The sequence below is a fragment of the Bos grunniens genome, chromosome 9 (assembly GCF_055505025.1).
Source record: "Bos grunniens cultivar Pamir isolate PY7600 chromosome 9, Bosgru_T2T1.0, whole genome shotgun sequence".
Taxonomy (NCBI): Eukaryota; Metazoa; Chordata; class Mammalia; order Artiodactyla; family Bovidae; genus Bos; species Bos grunniens.
The window spans coordinates 82,467,415-82,493,653 of record NC_141173.1 but is presented as its reverse complement, the minus strand read 5'-3'; the positions used below and the strand labels follow the sequence as shown (position 1 = coordinate 82,493,653).

General features: G+C 39.1%; 1 protein-coding gene across 1 annotated transcript in view; it reads right to left on the bottom strand.

Moving 5' to 3' along the window:
* STX11 (syntaxin 11) overlaps positions 1 to 1,860 on the bottom strand; it is a 50,579-nt gene extending 48,719 nt beyond the window's left edge. The window contains exon 1 of the mRNA XM_086318189.1: positions 1,682 to 1,860. Coding sequence (XP_086174315.1) covers positions 1,682 to 1,748 — 67 coding nt within the window. The 5' untranslated portion in view covers positions 1,749 to 1,860. The remainder of the gene's footprint in view (positions 1 to 1,681) is intronic.
* Between the last annotated feature and the right edge of the window lie 24,379 nt (positions 1,861 to 26,239).

The window sequence follows — 26,239 nt, the reverse complement described above, 5'->3', positions numbered from 1 at the left end:
CCAGGAAGCTAGCTCTCATCAAACACTAAATTCATCACTACCATGATATAAGACTTCACACCCTCCAAAACTGTGAGAAATAAATTTCTGTCATTTATAAGACACTCAGTCTGAGTATTTTTGTGTAGCATTTAGCCCAAACATATTAAGATACCTTGGAAACTCAAGATTTAAATGTACAAATATTAACAAACAACAGATCATTACAAAAAAAAATAAACCCCATAATGCTAATAGATCAAAGTCGCTCAGTCATGTCCAACTCCTTGTGACCCCATGGACTATATGTAGCCCCTCAGGCTCTTCTGTCCATGGAATTCTCCAAGCAAAAATAATGGTGTGGTTAAACATTCCCATCTTCAGGGGGATCTCCCCGAACCAGGGATTGAACCTGGGTCTCCCACATTGAAGGCAGGTTCATATCAAAGATAACCAACACTTATCATTTGCATCACAAAGCATGAGGTATGTACAACTCAACCCCATCTGACCGAGGAGGAAAAGAGCCTTCAAATCTCCTGCCCACTGTCTCAGGACCTGCAAGCAAAGGAACCTGGATCCAAATCTTAGCGCCCAACACAAAAGTTGATGTTCTTAACTACAAAAAAGTGTCCAAGAGCAACTCAAAGCCCACAGAAAAAACAAAAAAGAAAAATTTTCCAAAGCAAATGATTTATTTCACCCTGTTATAGCAAACTCAGAGTAAGCTTAGAAAAACTACTAAAAAAAGAAAAGAAACAAGAATGCAGATATACACACTACTATATATAAAATAGATAACTAATAAGGAGAACTCTTTTCAATACTCTGTAATGGCCCATATGGGAAAAGAATCTAAAAAAGAGTGGCCGTGTGTATAACTGCCTCACTCTGCTGTACACCTGAACCTAGCACAACATTGTAGTAACAAATCAACTCTACTCCAATAAAAATTTAAAAAATTTAAAAATATTTTTAAATTATTTATTTATATTCAAAAAATAAGGCATGCAACAGACATCTCTCTTAGAAAAGCAATTTCCTTTTTAATAAGCTTATTTTTCTGTGCGTGGTACACAAGAAGGGGTAGAAAGTGAGGCTGCAAATTGTACTATCTTGGTATTAGTTAAATGTTATCTTTGCTTATAGTTCCTGAAATGACACCATTGTATTTTCAATTTAACAGAAATTGTAAATAAGTGAAAACTTTCCTCTGATATACTGGCATACTTGTTGTAAGAGGCCTGAAGTTTAGCATGTATTGGCTACTCTATGCATACAAACAGAACCTTCTCTGTGAAAGAGAATGGGCTAAAAAAATCTGGACTAGAGATAGCATAATTGATCTGTTTAAAACCTCAATTTTTCTCCAACTGTGATTTTGCATAACAACTTGCAAAAGTATTTTAAGATGAGACTGTTGATCAATGCTCACTTCTGGTAAATCCCTTTTGCACCATAGCCCTGTCCTGAGGAACTGATAAAAGTGAAACAAAAAAAAATCACCAACAGAAGGTAACAAATTAGCCATGCCTTTTACAAATGTTTAGCAAATGCTGGTTTCGAATTTGAATAATTAAATTAGTTCTCAAAAGTGTAGTGTTCACAAATAGACTAAACATTTTTACATCTATAGTTTATTCATTTAGAAGAATTTGTGCCATCCATTTAGAAACTATAAGCCTATAGCAAAAAGCCTTACTTTGTGGTTGAGACGTGGTCTTCTTTTTTTCCTCGTCATCCATTTCATCCCCTTGAGGCAGCTCCATGTCTTTATTTGTCTTATTTTTCCCTTTAACACACGCTTCAAATGGATGGATTCCTTCATCAAAGGTGGTTTATAATTTCTGTGAGTTCATAGACCACAACCAGCATTCCTTCGTGATCCTAAAGAAAATGTAAAAGTACAATATTGGCGCCGCAAAAAACAAGTGTGTTTTAAATGATGAGTATTTTAAAGATGAGCTTAGTACAAAAAAGTGACGCAATGAAAACAGACTGAAGTCCGAGCAGAGAAGTCACAGATTCAGCTTTCCTTGAGGATGCCTGCTTGGAACGATGAGATTGTTGAGGAGACCGTGGAGAAGCTGACAGATGGTCTTCTCAGGTGCACAGCTCCTCACCTTCCTTACGTGTCCCAGTGTGAGCAGGAATCCTTTCTAGCAGCTGACATGGTCTTGTGTCACCAGTACTGGGTGTTGAAAGCAGGCCACCCCATCTGATTTCTTAAAACCCCATTTTCTGTAGGCTGACGATGGCAAAGGTCAATTATGAAACAGGAACTTTTGACACAACTCAACATCCCTAGTCACAGAGAAACATTTACAAAACAAACGCCCCCATGCAATTGAAATTCCTAATTGATTAAAATGTAGATATGAGTGTTGGACATAATCCATTCACTCCTTATTTCTTTTACGGCCCTACTACATCATCTTTCCAGCTTAAGTAAGGAGTACACTGCTCTTCAAGGAAAAAGAATAAATGGCACCCAGTGCCTGGAAAACCCCATGGACGGAGGAGCCTGGTAGGCTCCAGTCCATGGGTTGCGAAGAATCGGACCCGACTGAGCAACTTCACTTTCACTTTTCACTTTCATGCATTGGAGAAGGAAATGGCAACCCACTCCAGTGTTCTTGCCTGGAGAATCCCAGGGATAGGGGAGCCTGGTGGGCTGCCGTCTATGGGGTCTCGCAGAGTCGGACATGACTGAAGCAACTTAGCAGCAGCAGCAGCAGTGTTGACAAATTACTTGAATATAATATAAATACAATGTAGCTTATATAAATATGACATAAATTCTGTATGACTACAAGTTCTTTAAAAAACCATAAAATTTAAGGCAATCTACACATTACAAGTATAAAGTTAATAATATTAAAATAAACAGCATTGATTTAATGTTTTTTTGATGAAGCAAAACCACAAATGTCTATTCCAAAAGTGCTTAGGGGGTAATTTGTATTTCATTTATCTATATGAGTCTCTTTATTTTGAAGATAACACTCATTTGAATGATTCTTATTATTGCTATGATTTTTCCTTTTAAACTATACATTCATCTTGAATCATCAAGCCATGATTTTTTTCAGTTTTACTGAGATGTAATTGACAAATAGAAATGTAAGGAACAAAGTATACGTGGTGGTGATTTGATATATGTATGCATTGTGAAAAGACTCCCACCACCTAATTAATTAACATATCCATCACCTCACATAATGATCTTTCTTTTTGTTTTTTCGGTGAGAACATTAAAGTTCTATTCTCTCAGCAAATTTCAATTATATTATACAGTTGACCCTTGAACAATATGGTAGTTAGAGGCATCAACCTCCCACACAGTAGAAAATCAAAGTATAATTTTAATAGGCTACTGTATCCGCAGTTTCACAGCCAAGTAGTCAACCAACCACAGATTGTGTAATATGTACTTAATTTTTTAAAAAAATGTGTGTATGTGGACCCATGCAGTTCAAACCTGTGTCGTACAAGAATCAACTGTACAGTGCTATCAACTATAGTCACCATGTTTTACACCGTGTTTACACATGGTTTACACATGTTTTAGTGTAAACTTATTCATCTCATAGCTGAAAGTTTGTAGCCTTTTACCAACCTCTCCTTATTTCCCCCAACCTGCGGATTCTGACAACCACTTTTGTAATCTCTGTTTCTATGAGATTCCACATGTAGGTGGAATCTTTTTTTTTAATTAAGATTCCACATATAAGTGACGCAGTGCAGTAGTTGCCTTTCTGTGACCAGCTTGCTTCACTTAATATAATGCCCTCAAGGTCCATCCATGTTGTTGCAAATGGCAGGATTTCCTTCTTTCTCATGCCTAAATCATATTACAAATTTATTTTATGTATTATTTATATTTATTATGTTTGCTCAGTCATGTCTTACTCTTTGAAATCCATTGGATTGTAGCGCTCCAGGCTCATCTGTCCATGGGATTTTTCAGGCAAGAATACCAGAGAGGGTTGCCATTTCAGAAAAATATGTCCTTATGTATAACATATATCCCTTATCCATTTATCTGTGGATGGGCACTTAGGTTGTTTCCATAGTCTGGATATTGTGAATAGTACTCCAATAAACATGGGGGTGCAGATATATCTTCAGTACCTTTTTTTTAAATATCTTCAGTATCTTGTTTTTTTATTTCCTTTGGATTTATATCCAGAATTGGGATTGTTGGATCATATAATTGTTCTATTTCATTTGGAGGGAAACTTCCATACTCTCTTCCATAGTGGCTGCACCAATTTATATTCCCACCAACAGGGTGCGAGGGTTCTCTTTTCTCCACATTCTCACCAAGTTTTTATCTCTTGTCCCTCTGATGCTAGCCATTCTAACAGATATGAGCAGATAACTCATAACTCATTAACCCCTGATGATTAGGCACATTGAGCACTTTTTCTTGTACTGATGGCCATTTGCATGTCCTTTTTTGGGAAAATGTCTACACAGTTCCTCTGTCCATTTTGAAATCCAATTGCTTGGTTTTTTGCTTTTGACTTGTATGAAGCCTTCGCATATTTTGGACATTAACCCCTTATCAAGATATATGATTTGCAAACATATTCTCTCATTCAGTAAACTAACTGTTCCTCTTGTTGATGATTTCCTTTGCTATGCAGAAGCTTTTTATTGATGTAGTCCCATTTCTTTATTTTTGCCTTTGTTGCCTTTGCTATGGTGTCCAATCCAAAAAAATCACTGCCAATGTCAAGGAGCTTACCCCTATGTTTCCTTCTAGGAGTTTTATGGTTTCAGGTCTTGTGCTCAAATATTTAATCCATTTTGAGTTGACTGTGGGGTAGGGTGTAGGAGAGAAGTCAAGTTTCATTCTTTTGCATTTGGCTGCCTTGTTTTCCTAACACCATTTATTGAAAATATTGTCCTTTTCCCACTATATTCTTGGCACCTTTATGGAAAATTAATTGACCATATATGCATGAGTTTACTTCTGGGCTCTTTATTCTAATCCATTGATCTATATGCCTGTATTTACATCAACTACCATACTTTGTCTATGAAAATGACATTGGAACTTTGATAGAGATTGCGTTAAATACCTACCAAAATGCTTTGGGTAGTATGGATATTTTAACAACATTAATCCTACTAGTTCATGAGCACAGATTACCTTTTCATTTATTTTCGTCTTCTTCAATTTCTTTCACTTCTATCTTATAGTTTTAAGTGTATAGATCTTTCACCTATTTGGTTAAATTTATTTGTAGGTATATTATTCTTTTTGATGCAATTGTACATAGGACTGTTTTCCTAACTTCTCTTTCTGATAGTTCATTGTTAGTGTGTAGAAACACAACTGATTTTTGTGTATTAAATTTGTATCCTCCACCTTTACTGAATTCATTTGTTAGCTCTAACAGTATTTTTGGTGGTGTATTTATAGTTTTCTATTTATAAAATACCATCCACAAATAGAGAAAGTTTTACTTCTTCCTTTCTGATTTGGATACTTTTACTTCTTTTCCTTGCCTAATTTCTCTGGCTAGGACTTGCAGTAGTATATCAAAAGTGACAAGGGTATCTTCATCTTGTTCCTGATCTTAGAGGAAGAGTTTTCAACTTTTCACCGCTGAGCATGATGTCCACTGTGGGCTTGTTTTATGTGGCCTTTATTATGTTGAGGTATATTTTCTCTATACTTAGTTTGCTGAAAGATTTTATCATGAATGGATGTTAAAGTGAAAAGTGAAAGTCATACAGTCATGTCCAACTCTTTGTGACCCCATGGACTATACAGAATACTAGAGTGGATATCCGTTCCATTCTCCACTGGATCTGTTGAATTTTGTCAAATGCTTTTTCTGCGTCTATTGAGATAATTATATGATTTTTATCCTCCATTATGTTATTGTGATGTATTGCATTGACTGATTTGCAGATGTTGAACCATCCTTGCATCGCTGGAATAAATCCCACTTAACTGTATGATCCTTTTACTGTATTATTGAATTTGGTTTGCTAGTATTTTGTTGAGGATTTCTGTATTTATGCTTATCAGAAAAATTGGCCTGTAATTTCCTTTTCTTGTAGTGTCCTTGCCTGCATTTCATATTAGGGTAACGCTGGCCTCATAAGATGAGCTCAGAAGTGTTCCCTCGTCTTCCACTTTTTAAAAGAGTTAGACAAGGATTGGTAGTAATTCTTCTTTATTAAATGTTTGGTAGAACTCATCAGTTAAGCCATCTGATCCTGGACTATTGTTTGTTGGGATGTTTTTAAATTACTAATTCAGTCTTTTTATCAGTAATGGACCTGTTCAGATTTTCTATTTCTTAATGTGGTGACCTGAATGGGAAGGACATCTAAAAGAGTGGATATTTGTATACATATAACTGATTCACTTTGTTATACAGCAGAAACTAACACATTTTAAAGCAACTATACTCCAATAAAAAAAATTAATAAAAGTGTTATATTGTGAAGGGAGGGTAAGTAGTGAGTAACAGTAGATTTTTCTGAAAATATGAGCTGAGAAACCCTACCCTACATTCTCCAATGTTTGTTGAAGATTAAATAGACAGATTTTTAGCAAGCCTTCTCTTTTAAGTTGATTTAGGAGCTGATTATGTATGTGTCATATGCATTTGATACCTTCTGGTCCTACAGCCAATTTATTATCTCTTGACCTGGAGTGGCTTTTAATTTTAATTTTTATTTATTTTTAATTTTTTAAAAATATGACTTCCCTGGCAGTCCAGTAGTTAAGACTTTGCCTTCCAATGCAGGGGGTGCGGGTTAAATCCCTGGTCAGGGAGCTAAGATCCACATGCCTTATGGCCAAAAACCCCATAAAACAGAAGCAATATTGTAACAAATTTAATAAAGAATTTTAAATGGTCTACACCAAAAAAATATCTTTAAAAAAAATTTGGGGGGCAGCACTGCATGCGGCATGTGGAATCCTAGTTCCCCAGCCAGGGAAGGAACCCACACCCCTGCATTAGGAGTGTGGAGTCTTAACCACTAGGCCACCAGAGAAGTCCCCTACTTTCAAAGGTCATTGTTACATTTGATTTTTTTTTTTTAAGTCACTGTGGAACTGATAAGTTTGCCAAGAAATTAAAAAAAAATTTTTTTTAGCTCTTTTGTTAGGCTATATTAACACAGCCCTCTAGCAAGGCAGGGTAATCATAGAAGTGAAGCTAGAAGACTGATTTTTAAGATGATAGTTCACAGAAAGTATCGGTTATAGAGTCAGCAGGCAGGACTACAGCCTTTTAAAATATTAGAAAGTGTTTTAATTGAAGTAGGGAGTTTCAGTAAGCAAATGATCCACTTTCAATTTGAGGTTGTACTTTTCCTAGCTGGATACTATTCAAAGTTCCTGGGCCTTGGTTTCATCATGTACATTATGGGATAATATCTCTATTCAGAATTAAATAAGACAGGGTACATAAAAGTGCTTGAAAATAGAGATAGAAAGGAGGGAGGGAAGGAGGGAAGATGGAAAGAAGGGAGAAAGGAAGAAAGAGAGAATACCAACTGTATTGCAAAGAAAGAGCCAGAGATTTACAGTTGACTTTTTAAATTTAAATTTAAGGTAAGAGTGTACTTGAGAAGTGTTTTGTTGTAACACTGACTTCAGTCCACCACTTTTTGAACTAAGTGCACTGAGTGCTGTGACTTTGTTGAGCTGCTTGCTTTCTTGTATTATTACTCGAATGACATATTAACCCATCATACATTTCACCTTTGAAACAGTTGAATTGCATTTCAGTGCCTGACCATGAGTTACTGTGGCTCAGAATACTTAAGAAAGTTGACTACATGCATAAAATTTGTGAGTAGCAGAGTGAGAACATGGCAGAATCCCATAAATCACTTTTATTGAGAGTTGAGTCACTCTTTGCTATGAAAATAATTTATAGGGCAATGTTCCATTTCAGGGAAAATGAAAATTAATGGCATTTGTCAAGATAATGATGAATAAAGTTTCCACACCAGTGGAAAAGAACCAGTTTCACAGAAAATGTAAACTTTCCACTATATTATTTATCATTATAAATATTTCAGGCTCTTTGGTAAAATGTTAGGAAGTTTGGCTGAATTGGATATTGTTCACAGTGCTAGCTAGTCTCTGTGTGTTCTCCCAGATCCATTTTCAGCCCTTCTATCTGCTGCTCTGAGCCCCAAGAGTTCCTAAGGCAGAATGATAATTGGCAGAATATTTCCTCTTCACTCCCTTCCAGGCTTGACACCGAGGTCCTGGCAGTAGCTGTGTCCCTGATCACAGCAGCTGCCATGCAGCTCTGGTCTGCTTATAAATCTGGGGAAGGAAAGCCTTCTGCTGGCACTTGTTCTGGATCATTCCAGAACATACTATATCATATGAAACATATGGTTTCATATGGAACATTCATACCGTATGAAACCCGCCTCAGGTTTTCTTCTTGGTTCCTTTCACCTGTCCTCACCTGTGTAAACTTAATTAGTGCTAAGTCACTTCAGTTGTATCTGACTTTTTGCCACTCAGTGGGATGTAGCCCACCAGGCTTCTCTGTCCATAGGATTCTCCAGGTAAGAATACTGAAGTGGATTGCCATTTCCTCCTCCGGGGAGTCTTGGCAACCCAGGGAGCAAACCCACATCTCTATGTCTCCAGCACTGGCAGATGGGTTCTTTACCACCAGTGCCACCTGGGAAACCGATTCTTATCCAAATCCTGCCTGGAGGGACTTTTTTTTCCCTGGGGCCTAACCGGATATACGGAGAAGGCAATGGCACCCCACTCCAGTACTCTTGCCTGGAAAATCCCACGGACGGAGGAGCCTGGTACGCTGCAGTCCATGGGGTCGCTAAGAGTCGGACACGACTGAGAGACTTCACTTTCACTTTCCACTTTCATGCTTTGGAGAAGGAAATGGCAACCATCCAGTGTTCTTGCCTGGAGAATCCCAGGGACGGGGGAGCCTAGAGGGCTGCCAGCTATGGAGTCTCACAGAGTCGGACAGACTGAAGCGGCTTAGCAGCAGCAGCAGCAACCGGATATATTCTCCATAAACAAAATGTTTGAAACCCTTCTGGGGCATGTACTGGGGTGCCCGTTCTTGGTCTCCCCCATTTTCTGCCCATCTTCCTTTCCTGCCTGTCTGTTCTGGACTTTAAGTTCCAGTATCAGTCTTGCAAATCTGCTGAACAAGCAATCCAGTTGTGTAAGGTCAACTGCCTGTATGTATGTGTGTACACACACATTCATATATGTATTCACGAAATTAAAATTAAAATATCAATAATTCCCTTTGTACCTTTTCTTTCAGCACTTTAAAGTCTATATTTGATGTACCTTTTTTCTTAGTTCCTTTTAAGGTTTTTCTCCATATTGCTGACTTTCAGTAGGTGGATTATGACATGCCTTTGTTTTTGTTTTTGTATATTTTTGGAACAGGGATAGGCAAGTTCTTAGACATGACACCAGAAGTATAATCACTGAGAACATTAATAAATTTCCATAATTAAAAACTTTTGTTCTATGAACAATCTTGCAAAGAAGATGAAAAGACAAACTACAGAATTGGGGTGGATTTGCAAGCTATATACAATATCTGGCAAAGGCTTTATATCTTGAATATCTAAAAAACCCCCAAAACTCTATAGTAAACAATTTAGTTATAGTATAAGCAAAAGGCATGAAGAAATTTTCACCAAAAAGAAATAAGGACGGCATATAAGCATGTGAAAATATGTTCAACATGATTAGCCATTAAGGAAATAAAAATTAAAACTGCAATGAGATATCGCTACGCACCTATTAGACCTACTAAAATTAAAATTTCTGTTAACACAATAGACCACATATTATGATTACATCTATATGAAACGTCTAGAATAGGCAAGTCTCTAGAAACACAAAGTAGACAGGTGGTTGCCAGGGGCTGGGAGGAGGAGTGGGGAGGGAGGAAAAACTGCTAATGTGTGCAGGGTCTCTCTAGGGTATGATTAAAATGTTCTGCTGTTATGTAGTGGTGATGGTGCATATGCTAAAACCCACTGAATCATATGCTTTAAAAGGGTGAGTTTTATGGTATTTGAACTGTATGACAATTAAGAAAATGGAAAAAATAGTGATAATACTAAATGCTGGCAAGGATACAGAGAAATTGCATTACTCATACATTGCTGGTGGAAATGTAAAACTGTATAGGTACTCTGGAAAATAATTTGGCAATTTTTTACAAAACAAAATATGCAATTACCATATAATTAAGCAGCCACATTCTTTAATCTCAGAGAAATTAAAACATATTCAAACAAAAAAATCTCTACATGGATGTTCACAGCAGCTTTATTCATAATAACAAAATACTACAAACAGCCCAAATGTTCCTTTATAGGTGAATGGTTTAAAAAATGTACATCCATACCATGTAATAGTACTCAGTAATGAAAAGAAGTTAATTGTTGATACAATTATCTACCTGGTTAGACCTCAAGAGCATTATGCTCAGTGAAAAATGGCCCTCCCAAAAGACTACCCACAGTAAGATTCCGTTTATAAAGCATTCTCCAAATGATAACGTAATAGTGATGGAGACGGAATAGTGCTACAGGGATGAGAGTCAAGGAGTGGAGGAGGTGAAAGGTGGGTACAAATACAAAGAGGTAAATAATGGAATCACTTTATATCAGTTACTCTGGTGGTAACATGAATCTATACTTGGAATAAAATTGCACAGAATTACACACACACATGGGATTCCCTGGTGGCTCAGTGATAAAAAAAAAAAAAAATCCACCTGCCAATGCAGGAGACATGGGTTCAGTCCCTGGGTTGGAATGATCCCCTGAAGAATGGAATGAGTACCCAATCCAGTATACAGTCCATGGGGTCACTAAGAGTTGGAGACGACTGAGCGACTTTCACTTTCACTTTGCCTATGTAGGATAGCTAGGAGAGAAAGGCTGCTTTGCTGAGAGTGGTGGCATGTTCTTAGAGACAGTCTGCTCTGTTCATAGAAATGTATTGTGAATTACCTGAGATCATGCATATAAAGGGTTTAATACACTGCCTGGTACATAGTAAGTATTCCATGATTGCTAACTCCTCAAAAGCCTTGTCCGCAAGGCTGCTGCTGCTGCTAAGTCGCTTCAGTCGTGTCTGACTCTGTGGGACCCCATAGATGGCAGCCCACCAGGCTCCCCCGTCCCTGGGATTCTCCAGGCAAGAACACTGGAGTGGGTTGCCATTTCCTTCTCCAATGCATGAAAGTGAAAAGTGAAAGGGAAGTCGCTCAGTCGTGTCTGACTCTGAGCAACCCCATGGACTGCAGCCCACCAGGCTCCCCCGTCCCTGGGATTCTCCAGGCAAGAAAAAGGGAGTGGGTTGCCATTTCCTTCTCCAATGCATGAAAGTGAAAAGTGAAAGTGAAGTTGCTCAGTCATGTCCGACTCTGAGCAACCCCATGGACTGCAGCCTACCAGGCTCCTCCATCCATGGGATTTTCCAGGCAAGAGTACTGGAGTGGGGTGCCATTGCCTTCTCCATCTGCAAGGCTAAGGAGTTGCAACAAGAAACCGTCAGGTTCATGTATGTGTTTGAAAGAGCACTATTAGCATGAACTAAATGAATGCACAAACTTTTATGGAAAAGTGAAACACTGAGAATGTTGAAGACAATGTCACGGGACTGGGTCTTGAAGGGGAAGTCTTTCTAATGAGAAGGCATAGCAAGAGCCAAAATGTAGGACTTGTGAGAGGGCTGTGGGTATCTTCACAGAATAACTTCACATAACCTTTCATTCCCGCTAACCCACTGTTGCTTAGGACCATCTCAAACCAGACTGGCTGCCGTATCATTCCAAGTTGTGTCTTTGCCTATTGATTTTCATCTCTCCAGTTCCTTCAAGATACAGTGAGCAAGCTTCTACAATTGATTATATTCATAATTCCATTCCTCTGCTTAAAACTTTTTGTGGCTCTTCACAGCTCACAGATAGGGTCAGTTATGAATGACAGAAAGCCCCAACAACAATGGCTAAAACCAGACCAAAGTTCATTTCCCTCAGATGAAGTTGCAGAGATAAGTATTCCAGGTCTCATATGTAGACCCAGATGTTAAGGACTTGGGGTGCTTCTAACTTGTTGCTCTATGAGTGGCTACCATGTTTGCCCTTATCTTGTGGCCCAAGAGCATGGCTGTTCCATTTCTAGTCATTTTGCCCTTATTTCTTAGTCCGTCCAGGCTGCTATAACAAAAGTACCAGAGACTGGGTGGCTTATAAACAACAGAAATCTATTTCTCATGGTTCTGGAGGCCAGAAAGTGCATAACGAAGGTGCTGGTAAATTTGGTGTCTGGTCAGAGTCTGATTTCTGACTCATAGATGTTTGTCTTTTTTCTGTGTCTTTACATAGGAAAAGGGTCAAGAGATCTCTTTTATAAGGGCATTAATCCATACACTGAAGCTGCACCTTTATGATCTAATCACCTCATTAGGCTCCACCTCCAAACACCATCACGCTGGAATTACGATTTGACATGCGAATTTGAGGGTAGGGAGCAGGGATAAAGGTTTAGTTTATATTCTAACCATCAGGAAGGAGAAAAGTTGAATATAATATCTATTCTTTAATACCACTCCACAGACGTTACACAGGCTATTTCCACTTACACACATTTACCAGACCTTAGACACATGGCCCGTGTAACTGCAAGGGAGGCAGGGATTAATCTCTATTCCAAATGAACATATGTTTGACTAAAATGGGGTGATTTGTAAGTAGAGGAAGAAGAGGAAAATCGATCTTGGAGACAACAAGCTGTCCTCGTCTCAGGTGCCTCACATTTCAAGGCTCTCCAAAATTTGACCTTGTTTCCCACCTACAGTATAGTCACACCGCCTCACCAGTCTATCTGCCTCCACTCTCAGAGTCTTCTAGGTCACTGTCATTGTCCATCAATTCAAAGTACAGGTTTACATGCGTAAAATATTAATAGTTACCTAGTGGGAAGTTGCTGTATAACACAGGGAACTCAGCCCAACGCTCTGTGATGACCTAGGGGCTGGGATGGAGGTGGGGCTGGGAGGGAGGTTCAAGAGGAAAGGGCTATATGTATACTTATCGCTGATTTGTGTTGTTGTACGGCAGAAACCAACACAACATTTTAAAGCAATTATCCTCCAATTAAAAATAAATAATTAAAATTTTAAAGTACAGTAAGTTATTCTCTTGTCCCATAGTCTTCAATAGGTCCCTATTACTTACATAGAAGTTTAAACAAATTTTCTGAATACATGATTAAAATCCTCCCATAATACCATCTCAATACTTGGTCACCCTCTTCTTTCCCACCCTTCTCTATTCCTCTCAATTAGCCATTCTCTGAATACACCAAGATTTTTCTCATGACAGACCTTCTACCAGGATGATCTCCGAAAAGCCCATCACCAACTTTTGTGCTGCACAGATGTCCAAGCCTCTCCCAGATGACATTTCTTTTGTAAAGTTATTTTCCATCACTTCCATTAAAAATAGCCTACCTGTTCTCTGAATAGTTGCTGTTTTTATACTGCGTTCCTTTACAGTAATTGGAAAATATTCATATTCATAACAACAATTATATTGTAAATTACATAGTACTACATCTTACCTTTGTAGGGCTGGGAGCACCTAATCTCTGAATTTTTACCTAAGAGCTGCATAATACATGTTTATTAAATGAAATTGGTATATAAGTGCTAAATTTATGCAAGGTAAGAGAAAAGTCTCAAGCCAGCTCACTTTGTATGAGGCACTCATTTAAATCGGATTAAAGGCTTTATCAACAATCTAGTATTACTTACTGCATAATTCTCTCTAAGTCTATATGTGCTCATTTGGAATTGTTTTGAGTGATTTGTGTTTGTAATACAAAACTTAATATGGATTTGCATCAGGAAGAACAATTGGTAAGAGCTATTTTCAGCTTTAACAAGGAAGTGACAGTTTTTCAATTTTAGCCTAAGTGTTATAACTTATCTCTGTCAAACACTTGCTAGGTCATTTAGTATGTCACTTATATTACTTCACTTTCTATTTTAACCTTTCAGGCCTATTCAGAAATATGAAGAAAAGAAAATTATAGTTTTGACTGCTACTAAATTTTTTGTGACAGAGAGTAGAAATGAAAATAGTTACAGAATTAAATTGTGTTTTATAATACGACTACAATTTCTACTTCATATGAATCATTTGTCCATGTTGGCCAATTTCATTAGCTCTTTGTTAGAATGAGACAGGAAAAATACGGCTATATTTGTTGAAATAAACAAACTCTAAGTTTAAGGTGAATAAGTTATTTGAAAAAAGTGAAGTCGCTCCGTCGTGTCTGATTCTTAGCTACCCCATGGACTGCAGCCTACCAGGCTTCTCTGTCCATGGGATTTTCCAGGCAAGAGTACTGGAGTGGGGTGCCATTGCCTTCTCCAAAATTATTTGAAAGTAGATCCCATATTGGCCTTATAAGGACGCCTCTTCCTAAGAAATAGGATTTCATATTAACCCTTTTGTAATTTCATGTTATTGGCCTCTCTGTCTATTCTACATATGACCTCTTTTTTGGTCCATAGTTCTTGTTTCTGATCTGATTTAAACTATATCATGCACTTTGTATTAATCCTGGTTGTATGGGAATAATCGGGACACCCATCAGAGCTCAGGACCACACATCACTCAAGCATAATCCTAAGCTAGAAGAAGACAGAAAAGTATAAGGTAGGATGAAAGTAAACCATAAGACTAACACTTCTAGTTCTAACTCTATGTCAAATGTTGAGTCATTTTTGATATAAGGAAAATCAGTTACCTTTCTAGGGCAGGGAAAAACAAAAGAAAAGACATGTCATTTAGTCAGTGACTCATGGAATCATCTAGGTACAAAGCAAAGCATAACAAAACCAAGAAACCAGGGTGTATGCTCAGTTGCTAAGTCATGTCCCACTCTTTGCGACCCCGTGGACTGCAGCCTGCCAGGCTTCCCTGTCCATGGGATTTTTCCAGGCAAGAATACTGGACCGGGTTGCCATTTCCTCCTCTAGGGAAACTTCCTGACCCAAGGATCAAACCCACATATCCTGTGTCTCCTGAATAGGCAGGCAGATTCTTTACCACTGTGCCACCTAAGGAAAAAAACAGTATCTTTTTGTAAAGGTTAATTTTGAGCACTAGATTTTCCAGGTTCCTTCTACCCACTTTGTATAAATAGTTGCCATTTTGGAATTTAATCAAAAGATTTTAACAAAGACTTTATCATTAAATGAAAGAATTTGGGAGGGTGTGTCTGGGAGCTAGAATGTTGCTTAAACTGACAGTAATTAAAATGTGCATTTAGGGTGCCTGCTTGGTGACCTAAGGGCAGCAAGGTCAAGGCACTGAACTGAGGAAGGACCGATGGAATAATGGGTTGAGTAATGAGAGTAAAGCTTTGCACACCCTGCTGAGTGTTCTAGACAGGCTAGAGCTGGAAGCAAGCTTCCTTAGGCTTCATCAGCCAGACGCTGAGGAGGGCCTGGGGAGTTTCTGACAGTGCCCAGAGGGCTCACACATGTACTCATGTACTCACAGATGTCCTCGTCTGTCTCCGACTGCTACAGTCCTGCAGAGTCACCATGCTCTCTGTTGACAAGTCTTCCCAGCAGTGATCTCCTGTCTCAGTCTCAGTGAACCCCTTGATGACAAAGCTCTTGCTGTTCTGCTGTGAAGTGGGAAGTAGTTGCCCCACTCCCTGCCCCCATTCATGTGCAGGACTTTGTCAGATGAGTTCCTAAGCTGTGCTCCTCATTTCCACTACAGTAGAGATTTTAGTAAAATATTCTTTTTGTTTTTCCTTATTGCCCTCAGTCTTCCCAGGTCTCAGGCTCGGTCAGGCTCATCATGCCTGATTTATATTTCAATGTGTCTCAGCTCCAAGACAGAGAGGAAAGGACTTCTGATGGATCACCTCCCCAACTTCCACACATTTAAACCAGTCAAACATTCACAACCTAATAGAGGGCAGGTACATGAATGAAGAGCACTAAGCATTTGCCAGGGAGTGAAGGAATGAATCAGTCTTAACAATCACAATTTGAATCTTCTCCCACAGTGCTTCTTACTCCACATCCAAACAGGCTCTTGGCAGGCTTAGTCAAGACTTTTCCACAGACATCCTATCCTGGCTTGTCCAAATTCCACTTAGATTCAAGCCACCTATCATTTAATTTCCTTTACTTCCAAATAAATCTGTGAACTAAATATTGATATCCATATTTTATAGATAAAGGAAATGAAGGCACAGAAGTTTCAGGATCTTCCCCACCCAAATCACTTTTATCACATTCTTGAATGCATCCTCAACTGCTCTAGACACTGGCTGCTATCAACTTTTGAAGAAGTACCTTCTTCTCCAAGGAGTTGCCCCTGATTAAATAGGAGCCACCTTACCCTTGGTGCAGACCACAGTTAGTGATGGACACTGGGAAATTAAACACTGAGTGAGCCCCTTGTCTCAGTAGCACCAACTCTGAGATGCAATTAATGCTCCCGAACACCCACTGAATCAATGTCTTTCAGAAGCTCAATGGTGGCTCTCCTCTACAGATTAGAATTGATAAAATAATTCTATTACAGAACTAGGGTCCCTAATAGCCATGGAGATGATGGGATCCCGGAAGAGCAGAAGCCATATGGTAGCACCTAACTACAAAAATCAACATGGGTATAATGTTTTTAATGGGCAACACATTTGGAATGCAGTGAATAGGGGGACTGATCTTTAGGAATCTATGGAGATGTTTAATAGAATAAGGTTTCTAAGGAATAAGATAGATGTGCATCCACCAAGGATATAGCTTAATATATCTAATCAAAAGAGATCAAGAACAGATGAGCAGAAGACTGTGAATCAGCTGCCTCAAAGGCAAGTCATAATCCCTTGCATATTTTTCAAACCTAAGCCAGTTTTCAAACTCATCACAGAACATCTCCATTGACTGAAAAAGAGATTTGGTCCACATAGAGAAGGATCCTGCAGTACTGTGGCAGGTGTATATCGTACTTATTCCTCTGGTTCTTCCCCAAAGGGTCTTATGGCTGTGTACTCGAGTAGCCATGAACTGGAGATAGGGGAATACATGCCTCCTTTAAGGACTACTAGATACAGAGTCTGAGTTGATGTTAATATCCAGAGACCCAGAGCACCTTCTGACACCCTTGTTAGAGTAGGAGCATGTGAGGGTCACTGTATTAATGGAGATCTAGCTAGGTATACGTGACCACTCATTCACAGATCCAAACAGATCATTTCCTTGGTTTTTTTAAGTATAATTGGAACAAACATTAGAATTTTACAGAATCTTCACACTAGTTCCTTGACTTGTAGACTAAAAGTTATTGTAGTAGGAAAGGCAAGTAGGAGTCCCCAAAACTTCACCCTCACCTCTCAGCAAAGATTGTAAATCAAAAATAGAATTACATCCCAGGAGAGGAAGGGCAGAGTTTAGTGTCATCCTCAAGAATTTAAAGGATGCAGGGGCGATGAGTCTCACTTTATCCTCCATTTAATTTACCCCTCTGGCCAAACTAAACTGGGTGAATCACCTTTTTTCTCTAAATATACCTTGATTCCTAATAATAAAGAAAAGAAAGGCTTTCATGCATGAATAAACTTTAAATTCTCCTACCCCCTCAATACAATTTTTGCATTCCTTCTCTGGTCTTCAACAAAGGGGCACCTCTTTTTTCCTCAATTAACACCCCATTTAGATCTTATCATCTTCAACTTACTCCATCAAATTATTCTCTTCTCTTTTAACTTTAGGCTTTTGCCTTGACTTGTTCTCAACCCTCAGTATATAAAGATGCTTCAGTTAGCCACTAGTTAAAAATGAAATTATCATTCTACTAGCAACGGACATTTGGGTTCTTTCCATTTGGGAATCTGCTATAAACTTTCTTGTTTACATGTTGTTCTGTCTGCATGAACAGAAGTCAGTGGTTCTCAACTTTAGTTTTCATCAGAATCACCTAGAGGACTTGTTAAAACAGATTTCTGGGCCCCATTTCCCAAGTTTTTGATTGAGTAGATCTGATGTAGGGACCAAGAATCTGCATTGCTCACATGTTGCCAGGTGATACTAATGGTGCTAATCCAGGGAACTTACTTTGAAAACCACCTTGGAACATCCAGGAGAGGCACTGCTTGGACATAGGATATGGATATCATCAATTTAGATAATACCAAACTGTTTTCCAAAGCGCCTGTATTTCCACTCAAAGTTAGATTTCCTCACCAATATGTGATGTGATAAATCTTTCGAAAGTTTGCTAATAATAGTGGGCATATCTTCTTTACTAAGTATGTTAAAAACACTTTTTAATGTTTATTAGCCATTTGGATTTCCTCCATTGTATACTGCATAATCAAGTCACTTATTTTTCTATTGGATTTTCTGCCTTTTTTAAGACTCAAACTGCAAAAATTCTTTATATATTTAAAAACAAAATATTTATTGTTGTTATTGATTGGTTACATAGGCTGCAAATACCTTCTCCCAATCTGTGGTTTGTCTTTTTTACTTTTAAAGTGAATTATTGATAAACAGAGTGTGTTCCTTTAATGTAATTGATGTACTAATCTTTGCTTTAAAAAAATACATGATTGCTACTTTAATTTAATTACTATACCAAATCCAGCCTGATGAAAATAGCAAAATGTTCCTGTCAAAATTACATTGCAATGTTAGTATAGGTTTGATGTTTTGCTTTTGATACAACTCTAGAAAAACATTTGGCATCAAATGCACTTTTAGAAAGCTTTTAGGCTTAATAGAGTCTACAATTTCTCAACGCAGGCTAGAAGTTGAGAAAAAGAATGTTAAGAATTTTTGAATCTTCCAAGTTCAGGCAGTCCTTAATACACAGAATTTCTTCCTAATACGAATGACCGCCCCAATCAGGCACAGAAACCCCTCTTGTGCTTCTTACAGTGACCACACTACCCAGGCACTATAAACCCATGCTCACAGCCTCATGGGGGAAATGAAATGATGAGAAGGTTAAGAGAGTTCTGTCACTGCCACCCAGAGGCTTATGCTATAGTTCATGTTTTTCTCTTTCCTCCGGGTCTGTATTCCCATCTCTGGCTTCCCCCCTCTCCACTCCCCAAATCCCTGCCTTTGGTGGAACTGGAGAGCTTTCCCTCTCATTTGGCTGACAGCAACAGGTGGTGGGAGTGGGGTGGGCCGCAAGGCCAGCACTAAAATGTTAGGTTTCTTTCTGGCAATCCAATTTTGAATTCACAGATCATTTTCTTCTCTATTAAAAACAAAACCACAGACAAAAATGGTAGCTCATTTCTACAACTAGACCATTACACTGTAAGTTAAACAAGTTAGCATGTTTGGGCCTAAAAAGCTAACCACCATTTATGACATTTTTTAATGGGAGAAAAATGCTCTGAATTCCAATCAACTTTGTTATAACCACTTTTGAGCTGCAAACCATTTAAAGGATGGAGATAGGAAGTGCTCGATGGAGTCATGTGGGGTGAGTGTTTCTTGGCTCCAAAGTCAGCAGGGCAATTGAAAGAGGGAAAACTGGTTGACAAAGCCATGAACAGATCCCCTTGATGTGCCAAGTATGTGAAGTGGAGCTTGGCAGGTAACTCTTGCAGGCACTTAACCAGCAAGGCCAAAGGGAGTGTAGTGACTAAACACACTTTGGGCTTTTCTACATTTTAATAATGATGGAGGTATTTCTGGCACTTGGTGTCAGCTTTGTAGACACTCATACGAGTAGCTCCACCACCTGGACTCTCTCCTCTGTTAACAGTTGGTCCAACAGAAGTGAAGGGTGGGAACTGAGGCTGTAGCCCTGCACGAACTGACTGGGAGAAACTTTCACCTGACAGATTATAGCCACATGACTCGTGTGCGTGTGTGTGTGCTCAGTCCTGTCTGACTCTTTGCAACCCCATGGACTATAGCCCGCATGGCTCCTCTGTCCATGGGATTCTCCAGACAAAACTACTGAGGTGGGTTGACACTTCCTTCTCCAGAGGATCTTCCCTACCCAGGGATTGAACATGGGTCTCTTGGGTCTCCTGCACTGGCAGGTGGATTCTTTACCACTGCACCTCCTGGGAAGCCAACATAACTCTTGCCAGCCCATAATCTTTGGGCAAATCCCATGAATGTAGCCAGTTGACACTTCTCTGCTAAACAGCTTAACCTCCTGGCCTAAGGTCTCCAAGTCCTTTCTGGAAATTGTTTGTAAATATGATCTAGAGCTTCTGGAAAGCTTTATAAAGTAGCCTAATTGAACTTTTCTTCCTCTTTGGTGTACCTGAGCAACTGAATTTTTCCTGGAAAGATATCAGAAGCAGGCCAGAATCATATTCATTTATGGGAAGCAGATTTTTTAATTCTCTTTAATTATTACTAAAGAATTCAAACTTCAGGGCCTATGGTTCTTGAGCACCTCTTCTTCTCACAATTAACAGGAATAAAGAACTATTAAGGTTTTAAATAACCCCATTACCTAAATACACCTGAATAGATTAGTCTTACAGAAGTCAGTGGCCCAGAGAGAGGAAGAGTTGTAGCTTGTGAAGGAAATTGTCCATGACAGTGATGAAGGATAAAGATTGACCTTTAAGGCTGGTGAGAGAACAAAAGAACAATTAATTCATAAGCAAAACCACCTGTGAAGAGGCCAAAACCAGTCCCTCCTGAAGGAAGAGCAACATTTTGGGTTTTGTTGACAGCTAGAGAAGAAAAGAAATAAAGATCATTCAAGAAAAGACTGCAGAACAATAGCTAGGGATAAAATAAAATGTATGCATTGGGATTTAGCAGCAGGAGTTTCTCAGAACAGGAAACAGAATCCCCAAAGGGTAAATGGCATTGGGATCTAAACAAGGTTGTAACCAGAGACTCCCCACAACCTTTACTGTCCCTGCTTATGCCTTCCTTCTCTATCCCACAGCAGTGAAGAGGTTGGCTTTACAGTGGCTTTAAACTCTGCTACTGTTTTAGTCATTTCAAGATACTCAATTAGTTGGCAGAATCGCTGACGCAACAAGGACTCGGATAATCCCACTTCATCAAGCCTCATTGTGGCCTTGCATCTTATAAACTCCACCTTGGGGGAGCTGTCACCCTTTTAGATGTGTGCTGAGGTTATTCCATTGACCAAATATTTTAGGTGCCAGCCTATGGGGAGGAATAGCTTCTTGTGGACTTACAAAAGGACTGCTTGATCCTCCTCCTGGAGGCATCATGATTTGGAACTGGCCAGTCACCCTCTCCAGACCTTAAACCTGTTGCCTCCAGCTCAGAGTTTCCTTTAGCCCTCCTAATCTGTACGTTAGGGTTAGTGCATTTGTGTCTCATTTAAGAAACCCTTCACTACCCCCAAGGTCATGAAGATACTCTCCTATACTAATCATTGAACAACTTTATAATTTGTTTCATATTAGATCCATATCTACCTGAGGTTGATTTTTATGTATAGTGTGAATTAGAAGTCCAATTTTATTTTTCTCCCACATGGTACACAACTGTCCAACCTCCACTTATTGAAAAGATAGTCTTCTTTTCTCACTTCCCTGTAATATACCACTGTCACTTATCAAGAGTCCTCTTTTATAGCGGCTGTTTCTTTCTTTTCTTTTCTTTTTTGCTGCTGGAATAAGGAAATAGTATTACTTTTTTATATTGATTTTTGTATCCAGCAATGTCACTTAAATATTTTAAACTATATTAATGAGTTTAATGTGTTCAAATTACTTTTAAGCACTTCAAATGCCTGACCAATCTAGTACATGATCCTTGTAAGAGAAACCATCCAAAACATTTCAGACTGTTGTAAATCTTACCTTACAAATTTGGTAAGCCTATTTCTCTTAAATATTAGAATACAACTTACAAAAAACTTGCTCACATTCTTTTAATTGGAAATTATAAGTCAATTACTTGTTTTAAATAAACAGTCATATTTTTCTATCAGATAGTCTACAATGCCAAAGTCTCTTAAGTATTACAAATACTTTAAATAACATACATAAACAGATCATTTCTAAACCTAACATGAAAATATTGAAGAAAAGCTATGACAAACCTAGACAGAATATTAAAAAGCAGAGAGATTACTTTGCTGACAAAAGTTCGTCTAGTCAGAGCTATGGTTTTTCCAGTAGTCATGTATGGATGTGAGAGTTGGACCATAAAGAAAGCTGAGCACTGAAGAATTGATGCTTTTGAACTGTGGTGTTGGAGAAGACTTTTGAGAGTCCCTCGGACTGCAAAGAGACCCAACCAGTCCATCCTAAAGGAAATTAGTCCTGAATATTCATTTGAAGGATTGATGCTGAAGTTGAAGCTCCAATACGTTGGCCACCTGATGTGAAGAACTGACTCATTGGAAAAGACCCTGATGTTGGGAAAGATTGAAGACAGGAGGAGAAGGGGATGACAGAGGATGAGATGGTTGGATGGCATCACCAACTCGATGGACATGAGTTTGAGCAAGCTCCGGGAGATGGTGATGGACAGGGAAGCCTGGCGTGCTGCAGTCCATGGGGTCTCAAAGAGTTGGACACGATCGAGAGACTGAACTGATAAATTCTCCTCTGGTTAAAAAGTCATTTACCTACTTAATGAAGCAACAGCTATAACACTGAAGATGATCTTTAGAAGTTCCATTTTAGGAGAACTGAGGTTACCACTTAGCACAAGTCACTGTTACTTATTCTACAATACAAAACCAAAAGATTACTTACTTATAAGAAATTTGAGACTGGGAAGGGAAACTGGAGGAAGTTTAGGGTCAGGGTAATCTTTTCTGAGGGCTTCTCAGGTGGCTCAGTGGTAAAGAATCCGCCTGCCTATGCAGGAGATACAAGTTCAATCCCTGGGTCGGGAAGATACCCTGGAAAAGGAAATGGCAACCCACTACAATATTCTTGCCTGGGAAATCCCACGGATAGAGGAGCCTGGTGGGCTACAGTCCAGGGGGTCACAAAAGAGTCAGCCATGACTTAGCAACTAAACAACAACAACCTTTTCTGAATTATGGGTAGAACTGTGAGCCCTTAAAGTCATCTCTAAGAGTGGCCTCCATGCAAACTCCTTCAAGTGAAATTCCTCAATTTGCTTCTTTGAGTTCATAAAGTAAACACCCCAGCCAACAGCCATTCTTTGGGCCCTTTGCAGGCCAAGGGTTGTGCACACCAGCAGTAAGGTTAGCCTTTAGGAGGACAGAGCAGGGAGGAAGCCTGCACAAGCTCTGTAGTTCTTGGAATTTGTGTTTCAAAACTTGGTCTGTGTGTGTGTGTGTGTGAGCCAGGGGTTAAAGGGAGTATCAACAGGGATAGGTACGTCCCTTGACCCAGGACTTTTCAGCTCGTGGGAGAGTGCAGCTAGAGGGGAGCCATGGCAGGACCCTCTAAACTGAGGGGGGCCCAGTTCAAGGCCCACTCTTGTCTTGATCCAGGGGCAGAACTGCACCTAGACTAGGACAAAACTTCAGGCGCTTTTCTGACTTTTTAAAGCTAAACTATTAAGCCGAATATAAAGATTATCCTAACAAATCAGGGGACACAAAAGTAGAGACAAAAGGCTAAACCAACAGCATTTTGCTCTCTCTCGGGCCCCATAGATTAGGCGGTAACTGGAGATATGTCTGTCTTTCTATAGAGCAAATCAGTTCCTCACTCAACAGAAACAGTTCACTCCCTAAAACTTATTATTAGAGCAGTCCTCAGTAGCTGTAATGCTAGAGTTCCTTTGTAAGAGAGGCTTAGAGCAGAGGTCTGGTTGGAAGTGGGGAGACTTGAAACTGCATTTGTAGAGTGGTTTACATAAGCTGAAAAGAATGCAAAAGGAACAGGTGGGGAAAGGGCACCGTTGGTACTTTGCCATGACTGTGTGTGCCAATCTCTCCCATCCTCCAAATTCCTTTTTGGCCTTAAGCTACCATAAATAAATCAACAGCATTAAAAGTATTAGGCCTGCTTCTGTGTCATTGTCTTTCTGGGCCACTGTACACAGCTTATTAACATAGAACCTTTCGGGAATGCTGTTAGAAAACACTCATAGGTGACATGTGAAGAAGAAATAATACAAAAGAATAAAGATCACAAAAGCACACATGCAGACTTTGAAACAGTTTTTTGTTTTATGAAATCAAGTGCAACTTGTGAAGAGTGAAAAACACCATACCTTGATAAGCCCAAAGTCTTCTCTTTCACACATACACTTGTTCTAAAAATTCAAGATGGAACAACTGCCCATGTTGATTCAAAACTGCAGGCGTTAAACCTCAACTAGTGGGCCTTCCCTGGTGGCGCAGTGGTAAAGAATCCACTTACCGGGAAGATCCCCCATGCTGCGGAGTAACTCAGCCCATGGGCCACAATTACTGAGCCCAGGAACCGTAGCTACTGAAACCTGCACTCTCCAGAGCCTGTGCTCCACGAGAAGAGAAGCTACCACGATGAGAATCCCGTGTATTGCAACTAGAGAGCAGCCCCTGTTCACTGCAACTAGAGAAAAAGTGCATGCAGCAGCGAAGACTCAGCACAGCCATAAATTAATTAAAATGAAACCCCAAAACTTACACTTGCTCAAATGCAAATCGGAAGAAAGGTATAAACTCAACTCCTTTCCTCCAGGTTCATCTTTGACTTTTACTGCACGTAGACAAGAATGAATCTTATGTTTAATTGGATAGCTGAAATGTTGCATACATCACTCCCATCCATTACATTTCTTGTTCTTAGATTCTGTATCCTAATTTCTGATTACGGATGTTCATGGACCTCACTTGAATTGGCTCAGCTATAAAAAACTATTCCTTGCAATCTTTTTAGAAAACTGATTGAAGCAATTCTAAAACAGTTAAAATGTAGTATAGTCATAATTTTGTAAAGCCTTGTCATGGGTCTTTTTCTCTGACATTAACTGCATAGGAAAAATCATTCCCTCCAAATTCATGTCTCTTATAAAGTAAAGGATGGTTGTGATTTTGAGGTGGACAGTCCCAATTCCTGGGGGATGCTTTGCGATTTGGGGCTACCCATGCTTAACCCAGTGTGAGAAAAATATTCTAATTCAATGAATATTTATTGAGCACTGACAATGGGTAAATCACCATGCTAATATGATGGAGAAAAAAGTCACACATTTCAAAGGAACTTATATTCACATGAGATTTGCCATGTGTACTCTGTTTACAGCATAATTTATGTAATTATTCCTGTATTGTTGGCACCAAGCTTGTTTCCAATCTTTTGTTGTCACTTAAGATGCTGTCATGAACATTCAGTCACTGATCTATTCACTGAATATTGATTCAGCACCTATGACACATAAATTATTAATCCTAATGCTGCAAGATTTCATATTACTGCAACAAATGGAAAATATGCAATAATACTTCAAAGTTCCTTTGTGCAACTTTTCCTATGAGAAATTTTTGTTCAAAAATTATACCAGTGTGTCATTGACTATTATTACTAAACAGAGAAGGACCAGCCTATAAAATCTCAAATGAAAAGTTATTGAATACAAACCCATGGCAATCATATCTGCCCAAGGAGAACTTTTAAAGTACAGAACACTTTACACTTTTAAAGTATGTGCCCAATTAGAAGTAAAAGCCTACAAAAATTAAGAGTTCTAGATCTGCTCCAATATATGAAACCTATGGTAGCTGGAAGAAGAAAAGCTGGAGTTAAAGACATTTTTAACCACAGCAAAGTAAGATCATGTCCAGCAAACTTCTTTTTAAAAGTTCCATAAATTCCATAATATCTAAATTCCACATCATCACTTATTCCAACTAAACATAAAACCCTAAAGTAAAATCTCTATGATGATAAAGATAACTTAGTTTTCTCCTATGTTATAAAAGTCTTGCTGCTGCTGCTGCTGCTAAGTTGCTTCAGTCATGTCTGACTCTGTGCGACCCCATAGATGGCAGCCCACCAGGCTCCCCCTTCCTGGGATTCTCCAGGCAAGAACACTGGAGTGGGTTACCATTTCCTTCTCCAATGCGGGAAAGTGAAAAGTGAAAGTGAAGTCACTCAGTCGTATCCGACTCCTAGCGACCCCATGGACTGCAGCCTACCAGGCTCCTCTGTCCATGGGATTTGCCAGGCATGAGTACTGGAGTGGGTTGCCATTGCCTTCTCTGTATAAAAGTCTTAGTTGCCTTTGAAAATACAGCAAACGAAAGTTTTGTCTTTACCATTT